The 25,105-nt window shown below is 49.4% G+C and overlaps 1 protein-coding gene across 7 annotated transcripts in view; it reads right to left on the minus strand.

Annotated features, from left to right (window-relative positions):
- Positions 1–10,937: 10,937 nt before the first annotated feature.
- Positions 10,938–25,105, minus strand: part of KMT5B (lysine methyltransferase 5B) — a 60,238-nt gene continuing 46,070 nt past the window's right edge. For 6 of the 7 annotated variants that reach the window (XM_049892675.1, XM_049892670.1, XM_049892673.1 and 3 more), the window contains 2 exons: positions 22,485–22,681; positions 10,938–15,179 (listed from right to left, as the gene is read on the minus strand). In XM_049892675.1, coding sequence (XP_049748632.1) covers positions 13,702–15,179; positions 22,485–22,681 — 1,675 coding nt within the window. In that variant the 3' untranslated portion in view covers positions 10,938–13,701. The other variant, XM_049892676.1, reaches the window with a different exon arrangement.

Genomic DNA, 25,105 nt, shown 5'->3' on the forward strand with positions numbered 1-25,105 from the left:
GGGAGCGCCGGAGCTTGAGCGCCCCCACCTGCGGGCCCCCTGCTCTGGGACCTGGTGGGAGTCCCCCCATGTTCGGGGGCGGCTAACGGCTTTCCTCCTTTCCTCCTCCGCTTGCTAAATCGACCGGCCTGGAAGGTGCTTTTGCAATGAGAACCTATGATTACAGTGGTCACAGCAAGGACAGCCGGAGTCTGGGCGCCAGCTGAGCCGGGCGGGGTCAGGGTGGCCAGGAGCAGCTTGCAACTGGGCAAAAGTTCTGGCCAGATGGGCCTCCCGGGGCGGGACCCAAGGATCTCTCTAATCCCGCCAAAGGTGCTTAACCCGCCCACCCCTCAGATTCTCCTGAGGAAGCAAGGCCTCCAGGCCAGGCCTAGCTGGCCTTCCCTCAAAGCCCTGCCCCCGGGCGGGGGGGGGCTCCTTCCGTGCGACAACACCCTCTCCTGTCCTTGCCGCCAGCATCTACTTCAGTCCCTCTTCCTCCCTCAGTGCCTGGCATTTGGTCGGTGCTCAATGAATGCTTCGTTGAATCAATGGATCAATGAACTAAAGAGTCCAGGCTGGTAGAGTTGTAATCACAGCTCCACCTCCTACTGGCTGCTTGACCCTGGGCGTTGTCACTGTGCCTCTCCTCACCTGTAAAATGGGGACAATGTTAGTACCTAGAGTGCTTCAATGGTAGAATTCCTGCCCCCATGCAGCAGACCCAGGTTTGAGTCCAGCCCAATGCACCTGATACACAACTACCGCCCGTCTGTCTGGAGGCTCGCATGTTGCCGTGATGCTGAACGGGTTTCAGCAGAACTTCCAGACTAAGACAGGCTGGGGAGAAAGGGCTGGCGATCTACTGCTGAAAAGTTAGCCATTGAAAACCTGTGGAGCTCAGTTCTGCACACGTGGGGTCACTATGAGAAGGAGTTGACTGGATGGCAGCTGGTTTCTTTCGTTTGTTTGCCTTCTGCCTTCCTCACACTCTCTTCCCATTCCATTCATGCAGGCCTTGGAAGCTTAAGGTGAAGATGACAGCATTATAAGAAGGAGAGAGCCTGGATCCCTGAGTCATCACATGGAAGTGAGATGCCTGACCACGAACATCTGCAAGGACTTTGTGTGAGCCAGCCTTTGTTCGGAGTGCCTGGGTGGTGCCAACCATTAAGCCATGGGCTACTGACAGAAAGTTTGGTCGTTCAAGTCCACCCAGACGCACCTCAGAAGAAAGGCCCGGTGATCTTCTTCCAAAAGTTCACGGCCATGAAAATCTATGAAACAGTTCTACTCTGATACACACGGGGTTGCTAGGAGTCGGAACCCACTGAAGGACAACCAGTGAGACTTTGTCTGAGGGGTGGTTCTCCAGCAGCTGAAATGCGGGGCTGCTTGAGTGGTGATCACATGCCAGCCACTGTGCCGAGCACATTAAACAAGTCCTGTCATTTAATCCTCACCTGTTTTACAGATGAGAAAACTGGGGCTCAGAAAGGCAAAAGTTGCAGCTAGTAAGCAGCTGAGTCCAGGCTCAAACCCAGATTTGTTTGATCCCAGAGGCTGGGTTCTCCAACTCTGTTGCACACCCATCTTTGTTTATTCACTTATTTTTAAAATATCAATATATTACCTTGATTTTTTAAATAATATTTTGTGTTTTTGATGAAAGCGAACACAGCAAATTCGGTTGCCACTTGACAATTTCCGTAGAAATTGTTCAGTGACATTAGTTACATTTTTCACACTCTGTCAACATTCTTTTTAATTACATTTGAATTGTTTTGTTTCCAATGCTCTAGTTTCCCTGCCCCCGGTTGTAGGGTAAAAACGTGGTAAAGTTTACTAAGGCAAACAGAAAGCTTTATTTGGCATGTATTCAAAAGTAGGAAAGCAGACAAGCATACGGCCAGAACTAATGTCTGCCCGAATCCAGAGACTATCACAGAATAGGCGAGAATGGGAAAACGGCCGAGCACGCTGCCCCAGCCCTGTCTGCGTGAGTCCAAGAAAAGTTAGAGTCATCAGTGTATATTAACACTGCAAAATGGGCAAAGCCATTGAAAGCTTCAGCTTTTCACAGAGTGGCTAGAAACTGTGATCCTACATTTTGAATTGTCTTTCTTAAGAATCATTGGTAAGGGTTTCAGTAACGACAGTCAGCAGGGTCTTCACTGGCCCAACAAATTTTCTCTTTACTAAATGCTACTAGAGAAAGGTAAGAGTGGAAAGTCTTTCGTGTTCTGGCTTATGTGAAAGGTTCCCTACAAGACATTTTCTGAGATGATCTTAGCTATTGTCTGTATGCAGAAAGCCTGGTGGCGTGGCGTAGCGGTAAAGTGCTACAGCTGCTAACCAACAGGTCAGCAGTTCAGATCCGCCAGGCGCTCCTTGGAAACTCTATGGGGCAGTTCTACTCTGTCCTATAGGGTCGCTATGAGTCGGAATCGACTCGACAGCAGTGGGTTTGGTTTTGGTTTTGGTATTGTCTTTATACCTCAGGGCCCAGTTGACGTGTCCCTGTGAGTCCTTGTGAGCCCAGCTCCAGCTGGGTCACATTCTCTGTGCTCAAGGACAGGAATAATGACTCCAATATTATTTCCTCAGTCACCCCTTATCTTCTCATCTTTGCTTTAAAGTCATTGTTAACCTTTTTGTTTCATCTAGATGGGTTCTTTAATGGAGCACCGCAGTCAAATATCATCAATATATTGTTAAAGCACATGCTGTATTAGTTGTAAAAGGAGGTGGGGTAAGGTCAAGGGCCACACGTGAGGCCCCAGCTCTCAGCCTAGGGAAGAAAGAAGGCTTTTGGGAAAAATGAGTGGGGGGGTGAGGGTGGAAAAATGGTACCTTTGCTTCGGAGGTGGGTGAGGCAGAGGCAAGGGCTGGACAGCCCATCCTCACCTCCGTGGCCCAACTCCTGCCCCTCCCTCAAAGCCCAGCTCAAAGAACACTTCCTCCTGGAAGCCCTCCCTGCCCTGCCATGCCTCCACCCCCTCCATGCTTCCTCTGTGCTCCAGAGTCCCCACCATACTGAGAGTGTGTGTGTGTGTGTGTGTGTGTGTGTGTATGTCTGTCTTCCCCATCAGACTGTGGATGGCCTGAGGGCAGGGCAGGGGCATTCCTGATGCCTAGTATGTGCCCTGTGTAGATCATGACACAGAGAAAAAAAAAGAGAGGGCACTCAGAAACACCTCATGAATGAATGAGTAAGGGAGTGAGTGAATGAATAAGTGAACTGCATGGTGGCTGAGGTGACAGGGAGCTGGGGTGTCTGGTGCCTCGGTCCGTGGGTGGCCGGCTGGGGGAGGGAAGAGTTCAGTACCCCTGTGGATCCGGATGGCCAGAGTCCAAGGTCAGCTCCCTTCACTCAGCTGACTCTGAGGCCTTTGGAAGCCACGTGGCCAACAACTCACTGCCACCTCAGCTGGAGTCTGTTTCTCTGACCCACTGGCCTGGAAGCCGTGGGGCTGTGAGCCAGTGCCTAGAATGCTGTTGGCATCCTGCTCCAGCCAGGGCAGCCCACTCAGCCTCCTGGGCAGCCCTCATCCCACCCTCAAGCACCCACTGTCCACGGGGAGCTGAAGGGGCAGGTTCAACTAGCCCCGGGGGCAGGCAGCAGGCTGGCAGGAGTGTGTAGGGACAGTCCTGCCCCAGCCCCTTGCCTCCCCGCTGGCAGCCCTGTGACCTCATGCCCTCTCCCTCCTCTCTGGGGCAGCTGGGGACACCTGTGGAAACTCCTGGCCAGCAGCCTGCTCACTGCCTCCGGACCTCTGCTTGCTGTTCCCAGCACACTCCCTGCCTTCTAGCTCGCAGGGAAAGGTCTCAGCCCAGACAAGAGAGACCCAGGGCCTCACGCCAGCTTGGCCTCTGCCAAGTGCATGCTCTGGGCCCGCCACTCAGCCTCAGTTTCCCTCTCTGTATTTCCTGGCTATAGAGAAGTGGATCTGGGAAGTCCCTTGAGGCTGGGCAAGGCTGGGTTTGTGAGCTTGGTGCTCTTGGGCCTTGCCCCAGGGCTTGCGTGGGCACCTCCGGAAGGGGGCAGTTCCTGTACCAGGCAGTGGGCCAGTGGAGAACAGCGAGTTCCCTGCCTGTCCACCACGCTCCCCTGGTAGGAACCATGGCAGTGGCAGACAGAGGCGAGAGGCTGCCATCCCCGCCATGTCCTCTTTGGCCATTGGGCCTCCCTACCCCAGCCCTCAAGCCATATCCCTGGGCCCAGCACGGAGCAAGTGTGCCCCTTACTGTCTACCCCTTCCCTGCTGGAATTCTCTGGGTGGGGTGCAGTGGGGTCAGAATGAAGTGGCCTGGGAGGCACAGGTCTGGGTGCAGTCGCTTTGCTCAGCGTGGTCTCTGGTTCCCCCTTTCACTGGGAGGGAGTGGCTGGCCCAGGGGCTCTCAGAGTTGCCAACAGCCTGTGGCTTTGGTTTCTGGGACAACCTGGGCCCACCAACCTAGGAGGGCACCGAAGCCAGAGAGGCTGGAGGGGCTTCTCTCTGTGCATAGGGACCCCCCCTACCCCCTCACCCATCAGGTGCGGCTTGCCCAGGCCTCCCTGGGTCCCACGGCTCAGACCCCAAGGACCCCATGCCACGAGGGATCAGGCTCGGTGGAGGGAAGCCAGCAGGGGGCAGGGGGGTCCGAGAGGATTTGGAAGACAGTATCTAAACACACCTGAGAGGTGGGAAGGAGCTGCTCAGGAACGGGTGGGGGACGGAGAAGGGGCCCAGACAGAGGAAAAAGCAAGTGTGAAGACCTTCACAACTGGGAGAGCCCCAAGTTCATTGACTGGTACCCTCCTACACAAACACCCAGTCACAACCACCAGGGCCTTCCTGGTGCCCCCGGCCCCCTGGCCCAGCTCTGTGAGGTGGGAGCCCTGTGGATCAGGTGACACCGGGTGTTCCTGCCCCTCTGGGCACCTCAGGTTCCTCCTCCCAGGAGTGGAGATGGAGAACCTAGCTAGGTAGCCTCAGCCCTTCCTTCCTGCGGAGCCTACAAGGGCCCCCGGGCCGGAGGGAGTTGAACATTAACCCCCTTTGGAGAGTGGCTCCAGCTAAACAAACACACGTTATCACATGTCAACAGCAGCTGCCCCATGGCCGGCTAGCCCAGCTGACTCAGGGCCCCTACTGGCACGGCCGGCCCGGGGGGCTTGGGTGGCCAGGCAAGTACTGCCGGGGTTAAAGTCCTGCCCACCTCTGCCTCCTGCTCGCCGTGTGACCCAGTCAAGGCCCTGTCTTCACTGGACTCGGTTTCTTCTCTGCAGTCAAAGCCTCGCCCTTCTGCTCGGGCCTCCTGGGTGGCTGGGCCACGGTCAGGGCCGTTGCCAGGAGGGCGGGTGGGGAGGCCCAGGCTGAGGCTGGGTCCCCTTGGACAAAAACCAGGGAGAAATCGGGCTTTGGAATTAAACTCCAGGAAAAAATAAAAGCGACTAACAGTTACTGGACACTGTCTGTGTGCCTACACATCTTCTCACTGTTGTATTTAATCCCCAAGGAAGTGGACACTGCTATCACTCCCATTTTACAGAAGGGAACACCGAGGCACTGAAGCTGACAGGTAAACCTGCCAAGAAGTGGCAGAGCCCTCTCCCTCCCGCATTGCTCTCCAGGGCCCCACCCATTCCCTTTTAAACCTTCTGAGTTGGCCACACTGAATTATTCATCCTTCTCCTTAGAAGACAGCAGTCCTTCCTTTCCTCCCCATTCTCAGGACCCCTCATCTCACCTTCTCCAGGAAGCCTGCCTTGATTCCCCAGAAGCAATAGGGGCACTTCCTCAGTACTCCCACAATGCGTCTCACATCATCTACTCAGGCACTTCTCACACTTGCTTGTCGTTTGTGTCTCTGTCTCCCCCACAGTCCACTGTGCCTGAGTGCCCAGCACCTATTGTCCCGGGAGCAAATGAATCCAGACAGACCCCAGCGGAAGGAGGAGAAGAACAGTGTGAGCAGGGGGGACAGCGCGGTGGGCACCAAGGCCTCAGCAGGAGGAAAGAACTGGGGTGGTTTTGTCCTGATGAGAGTGGAGGCCAGCACCAGCAGCCAGGGGTTTGAAATTGGGGTGGAGAGGGGGAGGCTGTGAGACGCAGGTGTCAGCTGGCGGGGTGAGGTCAGAGGCCCGTGAGACAGGCGTCTGGGGGCCACGCACAGACTGCTGAGGGGTACATCCTGATACCTACCCTCTGCCGTCGGGCAATTCGAATTCCTAGTGACCTTACAGGACAGAGTAGAACTGCCCTATAGGCTGTAATCCTTAACCAAAGAGCCCTGGTGGCTCAATGGTTAAGTGCTCAGTTGCTAACCTCAAGGTCAGTGGTTAGAACCACCAGCCACTCTGTGGGAGAAAGATGTGACAGTCTGCTTTCATAAAGATGACAGCCTTGGAAACCCTATGGGGCAGATCTCCTCTGTCCTCTAGGGTTGCTAGGAGTCGGGCAATCTTTACGAAAGCAGACTGCCACCAGCTGACTAATTGCGGAAGTACGCCCCAGGCCTCGTTCAAAGGGCTCATTTAGCCCTCATAACAGCCCCCAAAGGTCAGTCCTGCTATTATCCCCAGAAGCAGGATGCCTAAGGCCCACCTGCAGCCCCACGTGGTGGACATGGCCAGACTGGGGTCCTCAGGCCAGCCGTTTCCAGGCTCTGTTCCCATCCACTTGACCCTAGACTTCAGGAGCTGAGCTGGAGAGCCCAGTCCTTCTCCCCACCCTCTTGTCCCCAGAAGAAAAATGTAGTGTGACTGGCCGGAGGAGGAAGTGAACATGGCTCTTTCTGGTTTAGAGGCATGTCACCCTGAGGAGGGGGTCCGCCAGCCTGCCGGAGGTCACGAGAGAGGTTGAGCCCGAGAACCCCCAGCACCCAACAGGCTGCTTCCCAGTGAGGTTAGGGTAACGTTGTGCATTGAATTGCGTTCCCCAAAATGTGTGTTCACGTGGCTAGGCCATGATTCCCAGTACTGTGTAATTGTCCACCGTTTTCTCATCTGATGTGATTTTCCTATGTATTGTAAATCCTACCTGTATGATGTCAGTGAGGCTGGATTAGAGGCAGTTATGTTAATGAGACAGGACTCAAGCTACAAGATTACACTGAATCTTCAGTTAATCTCTTTTGAGATACAAAAGACAGAAGCAAGCAGAGAGAGACAGGGGAACCTCCAATCACCAGGAAAGCACAGCCAGGAGCAGAATGTGTCCTTTGGACCCGGGGTCCCTGCACTGAGAAGCTCCTAGACCGGGGGATGACTGATGACCAGCACCTTCCCCCAGCACCAACAGAGGCAGAAAGCCTTTCCCTGGAGCTGAGGCCCTGAATTCTGACTTGAAGCTTCCTAGGCTGTGAGAGAATAAACTTCGCTTTGTTAAAGCCTTCCACTGTGGTACTTCTGTTATAGCAGCACTAGTTATCTGAGACAGGAGACATCACAATTACCCGACTTGCTGCCTGGGAGAGGCAAACCCACATTCGTAGTGGGCAGAAGGAATTTGCTTCCCAGATGTGCTTCCCAGATGAAAACCACTTTTCTGTGCACAGAGCCCTGCTTCCTATTCATGTAATTACAGGTCCAAAATCTGTCCCGTGAGAAAAAAACCATTGTTCCCAGGGAGGACCCCTGGTATATTTTAGAGGATAGCACAATAAACCTCCTCCTGACTTTCCCTTGGGATTAGATTTGTGTAACCAAAACACCGAACTCGCTGCCGTCGGCTGTGACCCATAGCAACACTAGAAGACACAGTAGAACTGCCCTATAGGCTGTAATCCTCACAGAAGCAGATCACCAGGTCTTTCTCCCGCAGATCAACTGGTGGGTTCCTACTACAGACCTTTCGGTTAGCAGCCGAGCACTTTAACTTCTGCTCCACCAGGGGTCCCTTAGATTTGTGTGAAGTCACTCTCAGCCGCTCGCCAGGCTGGAAGAAAGCTTGGACTATTTTTTTTCTTCCATTTGTAGGTAGGGCAGGCACCTTGATGGCGCAGTGGTTAAGTGCTCAGCTGCTAACCAAAAGGCTGGCAGTTTGAATCCACCAGCTGCTCCACGGAAACCCTATGGGGCAGCTCTACTCTGTCCGGTAGGGTTGCTATGAGTCGGAATTGACTCCATGGCAATGGGTTTGGTTCTTTTTTCTTTTTTTTATTTCTGGGTATGCTTGTTTGACTCACTTTTTCAGCTAAAGAAAAGCCCACACCCTTCGAGATCCTGGGTAGGTAAACACACTTATAGACCGCTGGGAGGTAGTGGCCCCTGCCTACTCTTCGCAGCTGCCTGAGTCAGTCTGGGTGGTGATAACCTTTAGACAACCTTCTCCTGGCCCCAGGTAAGTGGCTGGAACGGAGGTAAGAAGTTCTGTTTCCTATCTGTCACCCCAGAACTTCTCACAGGATAGAGGCTTCCAGAAGTCACCTGGCTGCCGCGTGACCGTGTGACTCAGGTGGGCCCTGTGGAGCGTGTGGCTGGGCACTGCGGTCTGGATAGGCTCCAAGTCGAGCTGGACTTTGGCGTCAGATTTGAGGTTGATGTTCAGCTCTGCTCACCACTAGCTTGTGACCACAGGCAGCTGATTTATTTATTCATTCAGAAAACATTTGCCAAGCATTCGCCCACGCGGCCTGTGGGACTCAGGAGGTCCCAACCAGCCCTTGTAGAGTGGCCCGTTGTCCCCATGGCAGCCCTATGGGTCCATCCCGGGTGCATGTTTCTTGTCTCCCCGTGTGGGGTGGGGCGCCCCCCAGAGTATAAGCTCCAGGTGGAGGGGCATGCTCCAATGCCCCCCAGGGGCCTCAGTGAGGGCTTGTCTTACTTCACCGTGGGTGACTTCAGCTCTAATGTCCCGGTCTCTCAGAGCTCTGACCTCCTCTCCTGGGACTTTCCATCCTTCAGCTGCTGACTCCCACAGCCCCATCAGGATGGGAAAAAGCCGTCATCCTCAGTTCAGGGCCACTCTCTGACCCCAGCTCCTGCCTCCTCCCTTGCTTGTTCAATTTTGGCTCTACTTGTTTTCTGACCACAGGGTCCTGTCCCTCACCTACCCCAGCCCACCTGTCTGACCCCGTGGACGCCACGTGCACCTCGCACCGCAGATAGGTGCTGCTCACAGTGCACGCCTTCGTCCCATGGGCACACACAATACCATCTGCTATCTCAAAAGTCATCACTAAGGATTTCCTGAGTCAATTTGACTAGGTTTCCGTAGTCGGCTTGCTTTTCCCCATTCTCTATTTCAGGTCTCCTCCATGCTCCTCCAAGTTTGGGGCCCTCAGCTCCTCCCCACTCAGGAGAGAAATCCTGAGACAGGAGATGACTCCCCCAGCTGCACCCACAACTGTCTCTGCCTCTGTTACCCGAGAAGACCCCACCCCACCTTTGGGCTCTGGACGGTGCCCCCACTTCACTGTTCAGGGGCTCTGCTGGAAATTGTCTTTTATTAAAAAAACAAAACAAACCACCCCTTAACCCACCTCCTCCCCCAGCTGTCACCCCTTTCCTCCTTCAGGGCCAAACATCCTTGAGCCCACCGTGAATCGCCCCCCAAGCTGTGCTCTCCAGGGTCACTGGTGACCTTGAGTCGCACCATCTGGGGGTCCTCCCCAGGTTCTCACCCCACATGGCAGGCTCACACCTCTGCCCCACCCCCGTGTTTGATGCACAGTTAAGTGCTCAGCAAACACTTCCCAGACAACTTGACTCTCGGGCTGGGCCTCCCGCTGCCTCTGGTGCACCCACCTGAGTGTACCCAGACTCCACAGGGGGATACTCCAAGCCCACTGACCAGGAGGAAACAGGCTCTCACAGGTGGGTGTATTTAGGGGCATGACCAGAGTCACCATTGTGACTAAAGTCTGTCCCGCCCTCCAGATGAGCATATTTCCAGCTGTTTCCAGGAAGACTTTTGAGCCTCCCTGCAACAGTGAGTGGCAGGGGCCAGGAAGACGGAGCACCATTCCGGGGCCAGCCACACCCCCTGCACCTATACATCCCTGTGTCCTTTCCCGAGTCAGGATTCAAATGCATGTCCCCTAGGGCTGCAGCGTCAGCAGACACAGAGCTGCCCGCTCACCGGGGGAGCTGGCAGAGCTGGCGGGGGAGAAGTCAGAGACCAGGGCTCTGCTTACCAGAACCCTGGGGCTAGAAGTACCCTTAGGCCTGCAGCTTGTTTTTACCTTGCTGAGGGACACTGGGTTCTGTGGATGGGGCACGTCAGACAGGACACCGGCACTTGAGAGGCAGAAATCACCAAGGGCTGTGGGGGCACGCTGCCCTCCTGCGAGCTGCCCCTCAATACCGGACAGGAGTAGCTCATCTGAGAAAACCTGAGACTCTAGGTCAGAGACCACATTAACAAGAACGGTCAGCCGCACGCACCGCTCATCTTGTGTGGATGCAGTGTATCCTGACATGTAACTGGTTTTGGGACTAGGCGTCCCCACCTGGCCACAGCGGTACCTGGCTGAGGCCTGTGTAGGTGCCAGGAAACGAGGACTGGAGCTGGCCCAGCTTGCTCAGGCTCCCTCGGACGGTGCAGAGCTGGGCCAGCGCAGGTGGCCCGACTCCTGAGCCAGTCTTGTTTCCTCTGACTAGGTTATGCAGCACAACTGGGAAAAAGGGCCCGTGCCAGTTGTGGTATGCTGGTCCTGTCCAATCTGGCGGTAAAAACACCCTGAGCAATCAGAGACCCTTAGTAATTCGCTTGCAAAAGCCCTCAAATGCCATTCTGCTCCATTTTGAAAACTTCTTGGGTTCAAGGGCTAGGAGCAGATGTAGTTCAAGTGCAAGAAGCAGTCAGTCCTTTAAACTGAGCGGCAACAGGAGACTCGACAGACGCTGACAAGCTTTAGAAACTTGATTTTACAAATTCCGCTTTACACAAAAACCTTGTGGAGAAAGCTACCACTTTTTTTTTTTTCTCAGATACAGTGAACACTGGCCAAATTGTTTTAATTTCCGAATTTATTAAAATGATTAACCTCAATACTGCAAGTGCATGTACAAAATATTTGTAAAAAATGTTTTTAATGAAACGTTAAAGAACTTACCTCAAATGCTGAAAAATCCTTTTTCATTCTTTCAGTACAAGGAATACACTGTATCTCAAAAGTATTACAACTCAGCAAAACAATTTAAAACACAGTAATTTGAAAAATGATTGAAAATTGAGTACTTCACATATATTTCTATGATCATTTCCTAATTCATACAATGCCAAAATCTTTACCAATCATTGCATAAGTTCGAGCTAAAAATTTTATTGAATGCAACCTCTTCCAAACAGGTCACTGGCGTGTGTGGACCTGGCCATCCCACACTGTCAAGTCTGACGACAGGTCCAGAACAGTCCCGAGGCCCCGCCCATTGACAAACGGAGGTTAGGTTTCTCTAGAAGGCATCAACAGTGGCTGCTGAGTGCTTGTGCATACCGACTCCTGAGAGGCAGTGACTTGTCACCAAACGTCACTGCTCTGAGACCCACGGGAAGGTCAGCCTCCGAAGATGAGGCCACAATAAAATTAAAACACCATAAATAAATTACTAAAATTAGGCTGAAAAATGGAGAAAAATGGGAAAAGTGATGTTTTGTTACTTTTTCCACAAAATGGAAATTCCCAAAATGGCTGTTGTTGGTACTCAAACAGTTCAAGATTTACTCTCTGACCTTTTTCAGAACACCCCAAGCTCAGGTGGGGATGAGAGGGGGCCCACTGCTCTCTGGTATTCCCCGGACACAGGGGCTAATCTTCACCTCTCCTCAGTGGCACGGGCTGTAAAGTACCCCGTGACAGTGGCTCTTGGGCCTGCGCAGCTGTCTTGCGGTGTGAGGCTAACGTTTCTCAACGCAGCAAAAGGGGGTGTGAGTGTGGGGACCAAGTCTACCACGGGCTTCCCGATCAGTACCTGAGGGATCCAACTGCACCATATGCGTAACGATGGGACTACACGAGACTACAGAAGTACTTCCTTGGAGAACCAAGGAGAAAAAGAAATCTAAATCTGAGACACTTTTAGGAATATTATTAATTTCTATTTGTAATCGACTGGTAATCATTTTAAGGAACTTAATCTAAATCCTGTCCCCACAACCTGGAAGTGGTAAGAATCAATTAGCAATGACAGTGAGCACTGAGTTCTCTCCGTCGGACTTGAGGTTTCTGCAGGTTTCCTTGCTGTATTTCAAACCTGGGCTGCTCTCCTAGGACACACGCAAATCCCCTAGGCTGGTTCTCCTAGGGACATTGCGTGTCTTTCAGCACAGCTCATTCACCTTTCCCAGAAAAAGAGACTCAGTGGCATCAAGCGCCTGCCACAGATTTATGTTCCCAAACCCTTTGTTCGATGATTTGTAAAATAATCCAGAGAAATCAAGAAAGAGTCTGGTATTGAACATAAAGTAGTAATCCAAAATTCGCTCATTAAGTTACTTAAAATTAATTTCTCTTCTCAAAGTGCTTCAAAAAACAAATTAAATCTGACTTCTCTTTTTGTTTAACTGATAATATACTCAAAGTATCTTAGATATTTTCATACATTAAACTAACATAAGCCAGGAACTTCCACTGATGCAGTGCTTTAAACTATATATTTATAATTTCCTATTTTATTGGCATGAATATTTCTAAACTTAAAAACCTTCCTGGTAAGTTCTTTTAATTTCTTATGACAAAAATTTCTCACAACACACAAATATTTACAACATATACATTGTTTTCAGTTCTTTACACTGAATTTCCGAGACAAACATTTTTATAGGTTACCACAGAACAAAAGCTGTGACTCATGTTTTTATTTCATAAACTATTATAAGTTAAAGTGAATAGATTTTTTTTTTAATATTCCTTGTAGCATTTTACAAGTGCAACAGAAAACTTGAAGAACCAAATTAAGAGAGCTGTAGTTCATTAGATAAATGTTGTTTCTTGTTGTCATCACATTGTTCACAGCAAATTTTTGAAAAAATAAGCACCAATCATTCTTGCAAAAAACAATTTTATCTAAAAGGATCGGAAAGTGTTAAATACAAGGTCTTTAATTTACACGACAAGCAATAAATACGCGGCATGGAACTCACCCTGCACACGCCGCCCTCGGACACACCGTGTGCCTGAGAGTCGGCGGGCACGCATGTCACTGGACTTCCTTTTTTCACAGAAACCAATCTGACTCCCAACCACTGGTTTGCTACTTTAACAGAGACCACAAACAGCACACCTGGGCCAGCAAACTGTGCGCAACTGACAAAACTCCAAAGGGGGGACACGTAGCCAATAAATCAAAAAGCCATAGATCATTGCTGGTGATATTAGCATGTACTAGAAAACCTTAATATGCTGCTGCTATGATTTCAGTTATCGTTCAGTCGTATTTTAAAGAGCAGCTGACGCTCTCAGAGTTAAAAAGAATTGTGTAGCCACATTATTGTTTTCAACGTCCTGTGTGGAAAGTTGATCTCACTGTACAATTTTACTTGAGCCTTTATTTTACAACAGGGCTTTACCTCGAACTCAGAATTGCACGTAAGAAGGCTAGTTAAAAAGTACAATAAAAATGTGCACAAATCAGACTTCGGAAGGGTCAGTACGCTGTACACTTTCTACAGTATTACGCTCTAAGGGAAGACACAGCAGAAGTGCTGCCACTGCAACGTTTCCGTTGAGGAATAACTGACTGGAATTTTTTATTTCTTTAAAGTAGTTATCCCGGCTCAAGTTAAGACCACGACCTTACGCATTGAGCCTCAGAGACTGGTCTTCTCTCCTCCGGGAAGAAATGTCAATATCGATGGAGTCCTTCCCGACGATCAGCCTCAACCGCTTAGCTGGGGGAAGAGGAATAAAGTCATCTTCAAAGTCATCATCATAGTCATCCTCCTCCTCGTCGCCCTCCGAGGAGGAGGGGTCATCAGTACTTTCTTCTTCGTACTGACCGTAGTCGTCAACCTCCATCCGGGACTCCAGGAGGGAGAGGGGGTCGCTACAGCACACCCCGTTCTCGTGAAGGCCCTCTGCGTACGACCCCCTACCCTCCTCGTCCCGTTTCAGCTGGATTTTTAATTTCGTAGAACTACCGCCTGACCCTGAGTTAAATCCATTATTCAGCTTTGCTACATAGAGATTATTATCATTTTCATGGTCTTTACTTAACTTGATGCTTATTTTTGAGGAATTCATCCCATCATTCTCTTGGTCGTTTGTCTTGCTGCTGCTGTCGTGACGCCTGCGTAGAGTCAATTTGGGAATCCCGGAGTTGTTTTCCAGGATGAGCTGTGCATCATACCGCGTGATCCGCCTCTTCTTCCTGCTTCTTGCAGTCCTAAAGCCGTCTTTTGTTTTGAAGCTGTCTGACGTAACAATTGAACAACCAACGGGCGAGGGGGCGCAGTCCGTGTAGCCCACAGGCGCACCCCCCGTGCCACTGTGCTCCCCCTGGTCAGAATGGGAGCCTGGCACATCTGGCCCCGAGCTGTCTCTCCCAGGGGAATCACGCCCCGGAGCAGACTCCTCCATTTTGGTGAACTGCTTCACAAGCTTTCCTTGTCGTGATTTCTTTTTTGACATGCTGCTGTCACTCTTGTGACACTGTGAGTCCCCCTTCTGTGTGGTTTCACGAGTCAGGTTCTCCTCCTGCAGCCCAGGGACTGGCTGCTCGTCCTCGTCTGCGCATGGCTCCACCGGGCTGTCTCTGAGGCCGTCCGCTGCGTCTGGGTCCAGCCTGACCTCAGAGGCCTCCTTCAGGCTCATCCGCGTCCGCACCGACCGCCGGGTGATGTAAGAACAGGGGGAGCCCTCGCCCCGCGTGTGAGCACCTCTCACAGAATTCTGTCTGTGTTCTCTCGCTGCGTGTCTAGTCAAGCACCCACTGGCCACTCCAGCTTGTACTGGTCCCTCCAGCTCCTTGTCTTTTTTAATGGGCAGATTTTTATACAGAACTACTTTAGGCTCTTTAAGTACTAAGTTTCCCATTTCAAGTTTTCGGGAAGCAGTCTTTTGCTCCAGCCGTTTGCAATGATTTCTTAATTTTATCTTTGAAAGTAAAGGCTTTGCAGGCTTTTTCAGTTTCTTTGGTACCCTGGAATTATTCATGTGAGTTAGTTTAGATGAGGTAGAGTTGGAAGAAGCTGGAATTCTGGACATAGATTGCCTGGTTAACGTTCTGTTTTTGCTGTTCTTTTTCACACCAACTGAAGACTTTCGGTTAGAAGCTGCAAGATTAAAAAAAAGAAAAATGAAAAAATAGCCTTGGTAACACAGTAGCATTCAACAGAACAGCGCCCCAGCCCACCTGGCGTCTACACGGACAGGAAACTAGACCACTGGTGCAACTCTGCGCCACCTAAGTGTTCGCAGCCCCACTTTTCTTCTTTAACCCAAACCCACTGCTGTCGAGTCAATTCCAACTCACGGCGATTCTACAGGACAGAGGAGAACTGCCCCAAAGCATTCCCAGGACTGCAAATCTTTACAGAAACAGACTACCACATCCTTCTCCCGTGGAGCAGCTGGTGAGTTTGAACCGCTGGCCTTTCGGTTAGGAGCACAATGCTTAATGGCTGTGCCACCAGGGCTCCTTTTTCTTCATCACCTTCTCTAATTTCTACTTCTAACGTGTGGACCCTGCCCATCGATTTCCAAGTGAATGACTTTATGGCTAAAGGCTCTGAGCACACCGACAACCTAGGTCTCACAGCTTCACTCTGAGTCTCTAATCTCATGATACAGAGCTGATCCTGGTTTAGTATTTTACCACATAAAGGATGTGGAGGAAAGCTAAGAAAAAAGCACAGTTCTTTCCACAAATTATTTTGTAAACCATCATTTTAAGTATGTTTCTAAAATACTCATTAACTTGAAGTGAATCACTTATCTTGGCCAGAAATAGAGAACAGAAATATATTCCTTGCGGGCTCTAAAGAGGCAAATTCTATTAAAATGGTTTCAGACAAGAAAAATTGATGCTCAGAACCGTATGTTGTAATTCCCAACAGCTATTGACCAAAAAGAACCTACACTCCTTCTAAGCTGTTCCCTTCAGCTCTGCAAGGACCACACCGTACCACCGGTGGGCTGTCAGCTTAGGAAGCCGAGACTTCCAGGACCTGCCCCCTCAGTGACTGCCAGGTTCAACGATCCGGAAGAGGAGTGACTCGAGCTGCTGAAACGACCCACTCAGAACAAGGAGGGAGTCGACGTCTTTCCTCCAAGACAAGGATACAAAAAGGTTCTGATGGTCCTAGTGGTGATAACCCGAGAATGAACGTGACCATCAATGACCTCCCGAAAGGCTTACGTCTGACTCTAGCTGCTCCCACAGCGAGCCCCGGACATAACCTGGACCTTTTGCTGTTTTTCCTCTACATTTACAACCTGAACCTACGTGCAGTTTGAAACATGAGTCAATCTCTCAACTGTTCAGTGCCCTCCACGCCCCACCCAAGAACCTCTTCCTGATCAAAACACCCCTCTAAACCATTCTCAACTAATAGACTAAAAATTCTCACCACTCCCAGGAAAGAGAGGAAGACTCAAGACTAATGTCACGAGGAAGCCCGGAATGCTATTGCCAGAGTGGCCTTCAGAAAGCCTGCGGATTGTGTCTGCTGCTTATTGTGCTGAGAGCTGCCAGGGACGCTTCTATTCCTTCTGCACGGCTAAGCAAGTACGCTACCACCAATTAGTTTCTACTGTGAGAGAAAAGGATGAAGAACTAGTATTCCAAAGAGAGCAAAGCACCAAGAACAGAAGGCTCTGTACTTGAGGGGACTGGCCTGTGTGAAACGCTCTGGGGCACCAAACACAGAATTCACAAGAATGAGCCAATGACTGACCCAAGATAGTACTTATATGTGGGGGCTGCAACCAAGGACCCAGCTTACTTTTAGACTAGTAGTAGTAGTGAACTTTGGGTGCGATTCCATTTGAGGACCGATTATTAAACACCCACAAGGAAATGGAATTACACATAGCTCCCTGCCGGCAAGTGTTTTTAAAGTACAAGAACGTTCAGAGAATCCTTTTGCTACAAGACTTCTTACAAGGCCTGCCTGCAAGGCGGACTAGGGAGCTGTGCTTACTTATGAAAGCACACACTCGTGTGCTGGCGGTTTCCAGGCAAAATTCAAGAAGGTCTGTGTTTGTCCAGCTTCCTCAAATGTGTCTAGAATGATCCTTTGTTCATTCTATACCTCTTCAAAGACCACTCTATAAACAAGCTTAGTGGAGATTAGCTTTTTCTTTCCCCCTTTCCCATCCCATTCTCGTTATACACCTGCAATCAGCCCTCCACAACAGCTACATATGTGTCATCTCCTCAACAGCAATGCCCCTGCAGTTTGGGCCCAGCTTGTCCCTCCAATCAGACAACCTTTGCCAACCTCCCCGACAACCTTGTCACAAAATCCAGTGAACAATTTCAGCCCTTACCTTTCATTTCTCTGCAGAGTGACACTGCAACACTTCTCTCCTGACAAGCCCTCTTGTCCCTTGGTTGCCATGAGACCACACTCTCCTCTCCCTTCACCTCCCTGGCAGCCTTTCTCCTCTATCGGCCCCTTTGAGGGTGGTCACCGCCAAGCCTCGGCTGCCCTCAGCTCTTTGGAAACTCTACACACAATCTCTGGGTGACAAGCATCCACTCCCCCACGGCTAATACAATGACATGCTGGCAGGTCCCTACCCGCTGTCTCCAGCCCGATTCTCTTCCCATTTGTAGATCCACGTCACCAATGCCAAGTAGCACCTCTCTCTCAGAGGCTGCCTCATAAGCCTCTCATGGTCGGCGAGTCTAAATTGATCTCAACACCACACCTCACAGCCACTTCTCCTTCTGAGTTCTCCATCATGGTCAGTAATACCACTGCCAGCCCAAGCTGCCCAAGTCAGAAACCTAGAGGTCATCTTTGACACTCTGCTCTCCCTATCACTTCACCCAATCACCACGTCCTGTGGAGCCCAGCTCAGCAATGTCACTGGAACCTGTCCACTTCTCTCCATTCCCCCTGCCATAATCTCCTGCCTCAACCATGGCAGATGCCTCCTACCATTCTTCCTGTCAACCTACTGTTTTCCGAACAGTCCATTGACCTGGATGGTTTTCCTAGTACATCACGTCACTCTGGCCTTTAAGCCTTTTAGTAACTTAATGTCTCAAGGATAGAGTCCATCATTTTGTGGTCACGTCCTTCTTCCACCTTCTACTCTAGCCACAGTGAACTTTATTTGCTTAGGTCCTACACTCGTCTCCATGTCTCTATCAAGAATAGGTATCACTGGCCAACTCCTCACACCTCTTTAAGCCTTGGCTTAGGAACCACTTCAAGCCTTGGCTTAGGAACCACTTCCCTTAGGGAGCCTCCTGTGACTTCCAGTGTAAGACGGGCACCCTTCCTATGTTCTCTCACAGTACCCAATGCTTGCCTTACTTGTGACGTCTTCCATTAAATCATCTCACTTTACGGTGACTGAATCTGGGCTTCCCCTTGGCACCCCTACTTAGAGTCACTCTCAGTGGACAGCAGTGACCACCAAGGAACAATCTGGTGGCTTTGTATTCTAAACTGAGCACAAAGCAGACTGTATTTTATGCCCCTATTATAATACAGAAATTTCACTGATGTGTTTTTGTATTCACCAATGTATTCTCGTTTTGTTTGAACGGTGGCATCTCATCAAAAGCCCAGATGAGAGGGGTGCTCACCAAGTTAGAGACCAAATGCGGACAGGTCACCAGGCAGATGAAATGTGACCAGGGTGAGAGTCCAGCAGAGTGCCAAGCATTCTCCACAGCCCCAACAAGGTGCTACACCATCCTTGGAGAAGGTGGAGGAGGTTGAGAATTTCAGTGATAAGGCTGAGGAAGACAGGCCACAATGACAAACTACAAGCCAACGATTTTCAAAAAATCTATCAAGGGAGACCTAGGGCTCTGTGTGAGTGGAGACATGCCTGTGGCTACCCTTGTTTCAGCACCAGCGGTAACATGCGGCATCTCGTCCTAGTGGTTGGGACAAAACCCAAATGCGTGAGTCCAGGCGGTAACTTTGGTAGGGGTGAACATTCTTCTTAGCAATTATTCCATGCTGGGTGCTGGGCACCACCTGAACCCTGACGTGCGCCCTGGGAAGCGGGCAACACCACACCTATGTGAAACAAGCTGCACATGGACCAGCTTGCCCAAGACCCTCTATCTGTAAGGGGCAGCTCAGCTCTGTGGCTCAAGATGTTGAGTTTTTACGCCCTCTACTATTCTGCCTCTAGAGTTACTATGGTGTCAGTCCCAACTCATGGGTAAAGGATGCACCATACAGCTGCCATGGTCACTTCAGGTGTCCTCGAACTCGGAGGGCAGCGCTGTGTGGGCATCAATTCTTACGGCCTGCCCACTGTGGCAGTGAGACATGAGGCGGCAAGAGACATCAAAGCCTTCCTCAGCACTCAGGCTCCGTACTGGGAAAGCAGGGGAAACGCACACTACCAATGTGAACCAAGACTGCATGAGGCTCACAAGCAGTGTAGTACCTTCAGAACATGAAAACACAGAAAACCCTCCACAGGACCCTAGTCTCCAGGAGTTTGCCAAGCCTGGCAAGCATCTTTCCTCTTATGGGACCAGCAAAAGCCAGTACCGGGTGCCTGGAATGAAGCAGGATTAGTAGACGAGCGTTAAGTCCATCAGTGAAGCCTGCCAGCAAGGGTGCGAGAGTGGGAACTGGCACCCATCTGCCGTCTCTAGGACAGATGCTCCTCAGCTCCTGCACAGTGCCTAGCTCACATCCCCACACTGCTCTCGAGACTTCGAGTCTCATGCCTGGGCCACAGTGCTGTCTAGAGTGGGTGCCTCGCTGGCGAAGCCTGAGCTCTGAGAAACTAGAATGCATTCAACGGTGGCATTAACAACTCAGATTTGTGGACTGGATTTGTGGACTCTTCTACCTGGATGCTAAAGGCAACAGTCATGCTGTGACTCTCTAGTCACTTCTGAAAACACAATCTGCTGTGGAAGGAACAACTTCTCCAACTAGGCAGAGATGTTTCCTTAAAAAAACAAACCTGCTGTTCAAAGAAAGCGGTTCCTTGATCAGCAGATAAAGTCTAAACGTTGAACTGCGGAACAAAGACGGGCAGACTCCTGAAGAGGACGCACCTCACATCTGCACACAAACACGCCCACTTCCTTGGGAGAAAAGCTCGGGCAGCCCTGGCTTGTCTACCACCTGCTGTTTCAAAAAGCCCTTCTCTCAAACAAATAAAAGAGTATGGTTTGAGACACAAACACCAAAAAACAAAAACAACCTAAAAGAATGTATGTAAGAACTGAGAAAAATACGTATGTGAATACGGTTTCATGTCAACTGCCCCAGCTCCTTTTGCGCCCTGTTGGTCAGCGCCGTCAGGTGGCTCTCACAGCTGGTTACACCAGCCCTTGAGTAACTCAACCATCCTGCAGAAAGGCAACTGAACAGAGCAAGCACCCCGACGTAAGGAGCATTGGAAGTGCTCTATTTCTATGCTGACGCTGAGACCGCACCTCGAGGGGAATACTCCTTCCCTTCCCTCTACAGGGCAGAGAACAGCAGCCGCGGTCTGCTCGTTACTTGTGTACTTTTCTCACCCAGGAGCTAAAGCATAAACTCCCTGCAGGAGAGGCCAGCCTGCAACGTCCTCAGACCTCTTGTGCAGCTGTTGTTGCCGTGTGCCGCGGAGCCCATTCTGACTCACAGCGCTCCTACGGGACAGAGTAGAACTGCCCCACAGGGTTTCCAAGGCTGTAATCTTCCAGAGAGCAGATCGCCAGGTCTTTCTCCCGCAGAGCCGCCGGGTGAGTTCCAACTGCCGACCTTTCGGTTAGCAGCTGAGTGCTTAACCACTGCACCATCCGGGCTCCTCCTCCTGCAACTAGCAGGCTTCAAATAACTACTTGGCTCATTAATAAATATATCCTAAATGGTTACGTGTTAATTAGTATACTCGGCACCTTTCAAAATATATTTGTATTCTGATCTTTTTAAACTAAGTGGTGTACTGAGTTCAGTATTTATACACTAGTGATACAGTTAATGCATAAAAACACTAAAGGCTCCCATGCATGTCACAGAGCCATTCCATTCAAGGTGGACAGCTCTGTGGCTGCCTCCCCAGGCAGCTGGCAGCAGGCTCCTGACTGTTCTCATGTGGGCATTCACAACGGCCTTTAGCCTCCAGTTTCACAAGGAACCAGACTCAGAACAAAGGTTCTTCACGCTGCATTTATTGTCAGAACCACAGTCAACAGTGAGTGATGGACTAACTGCTCTTGTTCACTTGGGACATTAGTCTAGCCTAGAAGGGGGGTGTGGGATACTTCACGCTACAGAGGTGTGCCCGGCCTCTGGCTCCCAGCAGCAGGCAGAGTTTCAGAGATTCATGGCAGTGACATTCGCCACTGTGGAGACACCTCCCCTGTCTTCAAGGTTTTCTGTAGGGTAGGAGGCACCAAGTATTGGCTAAAAACTTTTGAAGATAGGGAGAAGAGCCTCAAATAATCAGTCTCTCAGAGGGCTCCTCAGTGCGAAGTCATAGACACCTCCTCTGGACATGTAGAGTGCTACAACAGGCCCACTTTGGGGGATCGCCATGTCCAAGTTTTACAGCTTTACTCCTGTCTGTCAGAGACAAGTCAGACTAAACAGCCTAGCCCTTAAGTGGCAACCAGAGAAAACTGGTGTTACCAGATGGAAACAGTAGCAATTAGTGGTTCCCGTATGTCAAAGCTCCACCGACATGTGTTTTCGTTGCCGGTGTAGGCTTTCTTCTCTTTTTCTCTTCATTCTTTTTCCAGTTTCCATTAGATCTTGCCCCCACACATAACTGGCATCTCAGAGATTGCTTCTTTTTCCTTTTCATCTCTTCTCTTGCTACTTTCTGTAGCGGTCAATACAATACACCATCACATAGCAACATTCCAAACGCTCCTCCAGCACAGCTCTGAGTCTGGTGGCTGGTAGTTTGGGGAACTGGGTCAGTTCGCTCTGAAAAGGGCAAGCAGGTAGTACAAAGGTGCCTGCTTTAACGCCCGCCGCCATGAATGCTCCCAGGTCCATCATCTTTCCGTAACACACTGGCTAGGCACCGGAACATGTACAGTGCCCGTATGGTTCTACCCAGTCCTTTGTCTTCACATAGGGCCTAACACCATTATCATGCCACAACCCTTTGAAAACGTTTCTCTCAAACACAGGATGGCCCTGGGACATGTGGTGAAGAATTCAACATCCAGTTCCCAAGCATTCCAGAAAAACACAGTTTGGTGCAGAGGGCAGTACTGAATTTGGAGGTGGGATACAAACTAGGCCCTTGTAGTACTTCAATCATTTCTAGAACCTTTCAGTGCTGTTGAAGCTCATAAGCCCCAGAGTTTCTCTCATTATTTAAAAGTTCAAAACCACTGAAGCACGCTTTAGAAAGCAAGTTGTGTGAAAATACTTAAAAAAAAAAAAAAAGTATGCTTATCAAATCAAAGCTCCCTTACTTACTTGCATTGTTTTTTTCCTGAGTGGTATCTGCATCAGTGTTAGAGCTGACAGACTGACTGTCTGAATTTTTGCTGCTGTCACCTAACTTTTTAAGCCTATTTAAACGTTTATCTGTTTCTCTGAGTCCATATTTGCTATTGATAACAGGAGCAGGCGCAGGGAGTCCCGCTCTGGATTTAAAAGCACCAGTGCCCCGTCTGAAAGAGAAAACAGAACAGATTAAGCAAACAGGGTGTACTCACAATAAACTGAGGGTTCTTGGCCACACCCCATCAACAGATGTGGCCTCAGCCATCACTGGCCATCTGCCAATTCTAGGACGCTCAAAGGAAATTAAACATGCATATAAAATTTACGTTAAAAACTCTAGATTTAAAATAGCAAAACAACTTGCTATATAGCTATTGTTAATAAATTGTTAACTGTCCAAGAAAAACTATTGGGCCTTGTAAAATTTCATGTGTAGATATAAACAAACACTCTTCAATTTCAGAAGCGGCAGGCACAATAAACAGCTAGATCTAAATTGTGGTTTCAAAAAAAACTTACCTGTCCATTATATCCCAGTCTTTGCTTTGCATGTTTATTACTGATTACTGAGAATTATTAAAAAAAAAAAAAAAAAAAAAATCACAGCATTTCCTTAAATGCTAGATAAAAAAACAAACTCTAACTGAAACTCTATGTAAAAAGGAGACCAGGCTCTATTGGTGAAACTCTGACTTCTGGACTATCAGAAACTGTTAACTAATTCCTTTTAAGTTTCTGAAGTAAGCATGAATAACAATAGTTAACGAAGTGTTACCAAGTGAAAGGCACTGAAAGACTGGCTTTCACCCCTGGATGAGAACAATTCATAACTTGCTTTAGTAGCTGTTTATATTTACATAAACTCTTCTGACAGAAACCCTGGTGGCGTAGTGGTTAAGTGCTACAGCTAACTAACCAATGGGTCGGCAGTTCAAATCCGCCAGGCGCTCCTTGGAAACTCTATGGGGCAGTCCTACTCTGTCCTACAGGGTCGCTCTGAGTCGGAATCGACTCGATGGCACTGGGTTTGGTTTTTTTGGTTTTAAACTCTTCTCAAGTACATGAGGGCACTTAAGAGGTGAACCTAAACTTCTCCAACAAATCTAACTTTGCAAATCTTTGCTTTATTCAGGGCATAAAGATAAATTTCTAATCAGCTCTACTCAAAATAAGTAAATTTTGAATTAAACCAAAACCAAACCAAGTGCCGCCGAGTCGATTCCGACTCATAGTGACCCTATAGGACAGAACTGCCCCATAGAGTTTCCAAGGAGTGTCTGGCGGATTCAAACCGCCAACCCTTTGGTTAGCAGCTGTACCACTTAACCACTATGCCACCAGGGCTTCCAAGTTCTGAATTAATGAGTGAATTAATGAGCTAAAAAATCCACTTCATTGACTTGCCTTTTCTTGCTAGAGAAAAGCCACATAACCACAGCTCCTGAATGGTGGCAAAATCGTGCACACCTCCCATAAAAAAGCAGCACTGCCTCCGACACATCCCACCGGATTTCTTTCTTTCAGGATTTAGATGACGGAAAACACTTTTCTCCCCCAGAGAAGCAGTGTGTCTCACTTTTTCCTAAGGGACAACACATGCTTTATGTCCTCTCACCCCTCGATGCTAGCGAGCGTAGAGCTAAACCGCAAGCCTGATCACAGGAACAATTTCGGGTACTTCGGGCTGGCATTCTTGCTTTCTTCACATTCCCAAATTGGATTTGGAATTACATCATTATTATTATTGTAAGAAAAAAAAATTGTGGGACTGCCTCAATTTGAAATGTGGAGTAGAAATCACCATAAGAACCTCTAGGTAACCTTCACCAAGGCAGGTCATCAGTTACACTCCACGTTAAAAGATATTTAAACAGTAAATGCAGAAATTCCAGAAGCCTACTTCATCTCATAAAGCAATAAATTATTCTCAGAGATTCCATGTGTTTTTACTGTAACTTATAACATTTTGGGTTCATTTCTACAGGCCATTCTTGAAATATATTTGAACACAAAACAAATGAACATGGCAGAAATATTTTACTTGGCAATTATAATCCTTTTAATAAAACCCTTCCTTTCTCCTATTTCTCTACTTCCCTTATTTCTTCTTTGTAACTACTGGGAAGTACTACCAGCTCATGCAAGTCAAACAGCCCTAGGACACGTACTTAAAGCCAAAGGTAACAGTGTTTTGTGCCTACCCTCCATCCCCAGTGCCCTGAGGTACCAGCGTTAACCACTGCCAACAGGGTCTTATTCTACTCCTTTTACCACGGTCTACATACCTATTTACGTGGTTGTTTCTTTTTAAGCAACAAAAAGAAAACAGGACAACATTATATGTTTTACTCAGCAATCATGGTGTCATGGGCTCCATTCATTAACAGACCAAATGTTTATGGAGCACCTACTACGTGCCAGCTGCTGCTCTGGTTCTGGGGATAGAGTGTAAATGACCCAGATGAAAGTCCGTCCTCGGGGAGCTTACTGTAAGGGGACACTAACCAGAGACCACAGAGCCCAGTGCTATCTCGTGTCTGCACACAGGCCGCGTGCTGCCCTACACACTCTGTGGCAACAACCTAACCCTC

Source organism: Elephas maximus, chromosome 7, assembly GCF_024166365.1.
Source record: "Elephas maximus indicus isolate mEleMax1 chromosome 7, mEleMax1 primary haplotype, whole genome shotgun sequence".
In the NCBI taxonomy this organism is placed as follows: Eukaryota; Metazoa; Chordata; class Mammalia; order Proboscidea; family Elephantidae; genus Elephas; species Elephas maximus.